The sequence below is a fragment of the Solea solea genome, chromosome 9 (genome assembly GCF_958295425.1).
Source record: "Solea solea chromosome 9, fSolSol10.1, whole genome shotgun sequence".
Lineage (NCBI taxonomy): Eukaryota > Metazoa > Chordata > Actinopteri > Pleuronectiformes > Soleidae > Solea > Solea solea.
The window spans coordinates 121,849-129,330 of NC_081142.1; the positions used below are offsets into that span (position 1 = coordinate 121,849).

Sequence of the window (7,482 nt, forward strand, 5' to 3'; positions counted from 1 at the left end):
ACTTAACATCAAATCTCATTCAACGTATGGCAGTCCAAAATGGCCGCCTCTGTAGAACCTGCTCTTGAAATCAATATCAAAGGCTCATTCTGGGATAATGAAAAACAAGAATTAATACAATCAGGTGATTGTACAATCTTCAATTTATATCATATGAAAAACAAACTTAAAATTCTACACACTGGACCTTCAAGAAACAGGATCAGTGTTTGAATCTGATGTCAAGAAACACTGAATCAGCATTAAAGAATCATAAAACCTCGATTTAAACCCAGATTACATGTTGCTTTATATAAAAAAATCTATTTTTTTGTAACTCCTTGTGACCACGATCAACTGTTACTCTTCCTGTGTGTGAGGGGCGGAGCTGCAGAAACCACCTGAATCACATGTGTGTTGGCTTCACACTGAGATAACACACACTGACTGTGTGTGTGTGTGTGTGTGTCTATGTGTGTGTGTGTGCGCGCGTGCGCTGATCTGATACAACTCCACACACACAGATGAAAGTGTAAGCACAAATCTGACAGGCAGACATTAGTGATGCTACACTGTTGACGTCCATGTTTGTAAAAAAAAAAAACAATGGTTTTCTAAGAAATGAACAGTGGACTATTCATATATATATATACGTATATATATATATATGATAGTGTTTCTTTTGTTTTCGTTGGTACCGAGAATATTAAGGTTCCAGGATCAAAGTCAGAAACAGGACAATTTGAAAGAAACAACAATTGATGAAAATGAAATGATGTTTTTTCTGAAGTACACAGGTCGTCTGAAAACCTCTCTGCCTCCAAAAACAATTTATGAATCATTCGTAATATGAGACAGGGTCAGATTATGTGAGTAGCTTCTGTTTAAAGGGTCATACCATAAAAAGAAGTCAGTTTAAATCAGCTGAAGATTTTTCTGGGGGGAAATAATGGTGATTTAATAGTAAATGTAAAGGCCAAAAACAGAAGAAACGCTGTGGGACGCTTCTTTAAAGACACCTGAGGATAAAAAGCACCAATCTCTTTTTAATGTTTGTCTCAAATTCAACAAACAAATAAACAAATGTTTTGGTTTTTTTTAAAAGTCAAGATATTACTTATAGCAGTTGGATTTCTTCTTCTTCTCCTTCTTCTTCTCAAAAATATTCCTGAAAATGTGACTGTGAATGTCAAAGAAAGGCATTTTAAATATCGTCAAACTTTTTATTTATTTATTTGATGAATATGCACACACACGTAAACATATATATATATATATATATATATATATATATGCATATTATAGCCTCATAAAGTGTTAAATGTGACTGTAGAACAATGTAAATAATAAAAATATCATCAGGACCAGACATCGGGATGATGTGGTGATGCTGCACGTGCAGCATAAAATATAATAGTATACTATATTATTATAATAATAATAATAATAATAATTATAATATTGATAATAATAACAGTAACAATAACAATAATAACAAGAGTACTGATTTTTATTATTATTAGATATTATGAAGCAAAAACTTGAGACATAAGGAATGAAGTCATGAATGAACTCACAGCTGCGTCCCACGCCGGAGGTGAACAGCGCGCGCGTCTTTCTCTCCGTCTTGCTGTAAATCACTTTTCCGTGCATCAGCCGTGGCTTTTTTTTCTACCCCCCCCCCCCCCCCCCTCCTTCTCTCTCTCTCTACCTCTCTTTATCAGCTCTTTCGCGATTTCATTTCTTACAAATGAGAATTTAGGAGCTCCCCCCAAAATAAGAAATAATTCAAGCTCCTGCGTCTTCAAACAACACAAATGTACTTTTTTTTTTTTTCCTCCTATCCCAGATTCAATTTCAGATAGAACAGGATTTAGTCAGTGATGATTTTCTTCTTCTTTTTTTCCCTTCTTTCCTTTTGCTTTTTCGGAGACAATATTTAAAATACTGAAATGAGATCAGGGTTTGTTTTTCTCAGGGTGGGTGCGTGTGTGTGTGTGCGTGTGTGTGTGTGTGTGTGTGCGTGTGTGTGTGCGTGCGTGCGTGCGTGTGTGTGTGTGTGTTATCAAATCAAATCTCTGTCACAAACAAAAATAAATAAAAGGCATCTTTGATAACTGAGCCCTTTATTTTATAAAAATCATCTTCATCGTCATGAGAAGAATGATTCCTTCAGCCTTTCTCAGCCTCACCTTCAGGGGAACTACTTTCTTTCCTCTATTGATTTAAGGAAATGAGTGCGCCTCAACACAAAACCTCCTCCTTCTCAACAACCACTTATCAAAGTCCATTTAGCGCAGATGATTTCAGGGTAAAGCTAAAAAGACAATAATGTAAATGACCCATGGCCTTTAATTAAAAGTGTCCTCCCTCCTCCTTCCTCCGCTGCGTTTCTTTTCTTTCACTTCTTTTCCTTTCTTCCTTTTTTCCTCAGTTGTCGGATGGAGAGGTAAAGAAACCCCAGTCTCGCTCTCTTCTCTCTTCCTCCCTCGTCATTGACTTTTATCACTAAATGAAGCATATAAATGACCTGAAAGCGCGTGCCTGTCGCGTTAAATTAAATAAAAATAAAGAACAATTATCCCCGTGCTCTCCCCCCTCCGCCCCCCTTCTCTGATCTCGCGCCATAAAGGAGTCATGCAGAGATAAGGCCGATTGAATTATCTCTGTTGTGCTGCAATGTATAAAGAAAACCTTGTGGTATTGGGGTGTTAAAGACAGAACCCCCCCCCCCCCCAAAAAAAAAGAAAGAAAGAAAAACACACACACGTGCGCGCGCTTGCTATAATTCTGATCATAATTTCCCTCCCATTAGACGTTGACACGCGCCGTTTATCGTTATTGGTTTCAGCGCCCTCGATATTCCGTGACTAAGGTGTATATGTCCAGTGGTCAAGTGTGTGTGTGTGTGTGTGTGTGTGTGTGTATAACTGAAGTAATGTCTTATGTTGCTATGTCAAAAAGGTTGTTTCTTAATTTCGAAAAAATCATCAGTTTATGATTGATTTATTGTAGATAGTTTGTATGTATATACATATGTTGTCCACGCATGTATATACATATATATATATATACCTGGATAGGAAATCAATGTATACATAGTGCTTACATTCATATACATATTTTTGTATAGATGGTGTGACACTTATATCTATGTAAGTGTCTTTTTTCCCCCACATTTTACACACACACGCACATATATATGTGCGTGTGTGTTTGATGATTAAAATAATAAAGTACAGTGACGTGTGCAGCAGCTTCTCCTGCTGCAGTAAAAGAGTTAGTTTTTTTTCTTCCCTTCTTTTCTTTTATAATTGTCTCATTTCAAAGTTGAACATGAAGACGCTTTAGGGGGAATTTTCAACGTAAAACTTCACATCCGCTCCAATGAAGTATCAGCCTCATTTACAGACTCAGATAAGACCTGCAAGTCTGTCTCTTTCTCTCTTCTTCCTTCTCTCCTCATCCTCCTCTACTTCTTCTTCTTCCTCCTCTTCCCTCCCCAGGATTGAATTGCACCTTGGGCAACAGAGCAGAATCTGGGATCTGAACTTCTGTTCCTGGCAGATAAGTAAACAATTTGGACGTGGAATGGTTTCTCTTTTTTTTTTTTTTCTTAAATTAATAGCGCAGTGGTGTGAAGCTTCTCCTTCCTCCTCTTCTTCTACTCCTGATGTTTCTAAACTGTCTGAATGAGGAGTCGCAGGCGTCACTCACAAGTTAGTGCAGGTTTAAACACGAGTGTGTGTTTGACTCATGGATTAAATAAAAAAAATATGAAGCTTTAATGGCTGCAGCACCTTTTTCTTTTCTTTTTCCTCCGCACACACACACACACACACACACACACGCACACACACACAGTGTTGGGCTGCTGCCAGCTCACACACTCCACTCTGATCTCTCTCACACACTGAAACAGAAGAAGAACCCACGTCACGTTCACTTTGTTCTATTTGTTAAACGTGTAATTAAACAGCAGCAGCAGCTTTTTTCTTTTCTTTTCTTTTCTTTTCTTTTCTTTTCTTTCTCTCTCTCTCTCGTTCGTGTCATTAAGCAGTCAGACAAGTCCGACTGGCGGGAAAAAGCCTCCGGGGGAAAAAAAACAAAAGTGCTGAGCTGTCAAACTTAAGATAAATAGCCGGTTCAACCCTGAGTCACTGTCTCTACAACAATAATCATAATAATAGCAAAAGATATTTTTAATATTAAAAATAGCTTAATAATTAAATATGAACTTCATAAAATAAGATCATGCAGCACGTATTAAAACCATTCTTTATAAGACTTATTTTGAAAATGAGGTTTATTTTTTTATATTGCATTGACTAATTTGGCTAATTCTTAATCTGATTTAAACTTCTAATTTATTTTTAAGATAGATTTAAATCTTGTCTTTAATTTATTTGTTAATGCAGTGTACAAAAAAAATTAAATCATATTTGTGTTTATAATAAAATAGAATCTGATTCTGAAAAACGTCACGTTATTGATCAGTCTATCGCCTGTCGATGCTATTGATTAGTTTCGGTCCATTTAAAAACATTTTCTTAAATCAAACTCACTTTCCGTTTGATCTGAGTCTAAATAATTATTTTTTTCTTTTTGATTAAAGATGTTTTTTTATGTATTCTGTATAAACACACGTGATGAGCAGTGTCACCTACAAATACAGGAACTGGATGTATGGTTGAAGACAGATTGTCTTTATTGGAAACGTCTCCGCTCACCAGTGTGAACAAAGATCAGGAGGTAAAATCACCTTCTCGATACATTATCATTTCCAAACATGACAGCTTGTTTTTTTCTCTTTTTTTAAATTACCAATCTTAGATAGAAAATACACATATACAACTCCTTAGTTCAAATAGAAGTTATCCTCCAAAAAACAACATAAAATAAATTTTAATTTAAATAAAAAATAAAATTAAAATTAAATGACGCATGTGACTATATCAGCACTGAACCACAGAATAAAAAAAGCAAGAATGAAACATTTGGGATGGTTTGTCTCGTGCCATGTTAAATATTCGTGTGTGCCGCTGCTATTTGATAAAAATAAACAACATAACCCGTATGTAATCCATCTGATTTTGACCTAATATAATCCAGAACATCGGAAAATGTGGAATACTCATATACTGCGTGGCCTTTACGGGAAATAAAGATGCTATTAATTTTGCAAGCCAATTTTCCTTTTCAAAATAAAAGCCTATATACTTCTGATCATGGACACATTTTTTTTTTTTTAACTCAGCCTATCAGTGTTGAAATGTACACAATAAATAAAGTTCAAGGCCTCCCCATTTTTCTGTTTGCCATAAAATGTTATAACATTTACATTTTATTACAGTTCAACTTCCTTTTTTTAAACGCACAAACATCCAGAGTCTCAGGAACTTGTTGGATTTCAGGGGGGAAAAAAATCTTCCTTTTTTATTTTCTTTTTTTTTTGTCCAAGGCAGTTTGTAAGTGTTCATGCCTCTTAACTGTTTATATTTACATGCATTTTCAGTTTTCAAGTGGAATTAAAAAGACGACAGTCTTAAAGGTTACATGGCAGTGGCGTGTGCGGATGAATATGGGTCAATCCCAGTCTTGGTCATACCTGGAAACAGTATGTAGGCCACCGGCGGCTGTAAACTTGACGCCGACCAGGCCGTGCAGTTGCACGGCACGACGTAGCCGGGGTTCGTGGGCGACGGGTGGGTATGGGTGTGCTGACTCGGGCACCCAAGCGTGCCAAACGCGCCGTTCTGGTATCCCAACGAGGACGCGTACGGTAAAGTGCTGGTGCTCAACGCGTGCGGCATCTCCGTCATCTTCTGGATGGCGCTGGAGCTGAAATGACTCGGGTCCAGGAAGGAGTACGGGGCTGAGGTGGGCGGCAGGAAGGCGCGCGCCTTGTCCGCGGAGCCCAGCAGGGAGTCCGCGGCGGACACTGGCAGCCCCTTCAGGTGGTCCGTGTCACCGAGGTAAGGCAGCGGGAAAACGTACCTGTCCTTCTTGAGCAGGTTCTTAGGTTTGCGCCTGGGTCGGTACTTGTAGTCGGGATGGTCCTTCATGTGCTGAGCGCGCAGTCGCTTGGCCTCGTCGATGTACGGTCTCTTCTCGGACTCGGAGAGCAGCTTCCACTCTGCGCCCAGTCTCTTGCTGATCTCGGAGTTGTGCATTTTTGGATTCTCCTGAGCCATTTTCCTCCTCTGGCCCCGGGACCACACCATGAATGCGTTCATGGGTCTCTTGATGTGATCAACAGGCTTTGACATCTTCACAAATCAAACTCTTATCCGCCAATGTTTGTTTGTTTGTTTCTTTGCTGTTGTCTTATTTTTTCCAACAATAAAAAAGTTCTTATCTGCAGCAGCAAGGAAAACTATACATATATATATATATATACATATATATATAAATATATATATATATATATGTTCACCTGTCCAGGTGCCAGAAACCAGTCATGCCCCGTGTCTGGGATCTTCACAGTCTAAGTGGAGCAAAAAAATAAAAACAAAATAGAAATAACAGAAATAATAAATCATCCACTTGTGATTTCCCAGAGTTGAAACGCTGATGCGCGCTTGTAAGTCCAGTTACAAGTCAGCGTGAGACAAAAACACACGCAGGACGCACAAAATCCACAAAGGTGAAAGCGATGTTCCGCAGCCAGTTTGCACGAGTCGTAAAAGTGTTGAGTGTTATTATTATTTTCTTTTTCCTCCCTCCTGTCACACACACACACACGCACAAACTCTCCCTCGCGCTCGCTCTCTGCCCCTCTCTCTCTCTCTCTCTCTTTCTCTCTTTCTCTCTGTATATCTCCCTCGCTGAGGTTTGTCGTGGAGCACCTGGCTGCTGCGTGGAAATGAGCGGAAGAGCGTGAATACGAGCCAAAAGCGGTGAAGTTCAAAGGCTGGGCTGGTTTGGTTTCTGCACGCAATCTGACATAATCTGCAGGGCGTTCACTCAGCGACCTGAGCGGCCAATCAGCGGCGAGAGCGCCGCGCGCACAGAGAGAGAACACCTTCACCCCAAAAAATATTATAATAATCATATGCTGTGTATGTATATGAGCTTTAGTGCAGGGACATAAACAAAGAGAGAAGGCACGAGTGCAGTGTGTGTGTGTGTGTGTGTGTGTGTTCATCCTTCCTCATGTGATGAATGAAAATACACACTGACCTTCAACCTCATTAAAAACTTTAAATCCTAAACACACGTGTGTGCGCGTGTGTGAGAAAGAAAAAAAAGAAAGATAAAAACAACAATGAAATTTAGCTTCATTTCAAAACTCTGCAGGAACAAAACAGTAAGAAACGCAGACTTTATGGTTAAATATCAAGGCCAAACAGCCGCGCGCGCGCACGCTGTCCAGGCATATGTGTGTATGCGTGCACGTGCGCTTGTCGTGGACCTAAATGTTGTGACAGAACACGTGGAAAAAATAAACCACACACGAAGGCGTCACCGTGTGTGAAAGTCTGTAATTGTTGCATTAGTGCA

The 7,482-nt window shown here is 39.1% G+C and overlaps 1 protein-coding gene across 1 annotated transcript; it reads right to left on the reverse strand.

Annotated features, from left to right (window-relative positions):
• Nucleotides 1-4,664: 4,664 nt before the first annotated feature.
• sox14 (SRY-box transcription factor 14) lies at nt 4,665-6,986 on the reverse strand. Its single transcript, XM_058637977.1, has one exon. The coding sequence runs from the start codon at nt 6,246-6,248 to the stop codon at nt 5,532-5,534; it is 717 nt and encodes a 238-aa protein (XP_058493960.1). The 5' UTR covers nt 6,249-6,986; the 3' UTR covers nt 4,665-5,531.
• Nucleotides 6,987-7,482: the final 496 nt, after the last annotated feature.

Excerpts from the sequence above, each read along its gene's own strand:
- sox14 (XM_058637977.1), bottom strand. The coding sequence starts at position 6,248 with ATGTCAAAGCCTGTTGATCACATCAAGAGACCCATGAACGCATTCATG.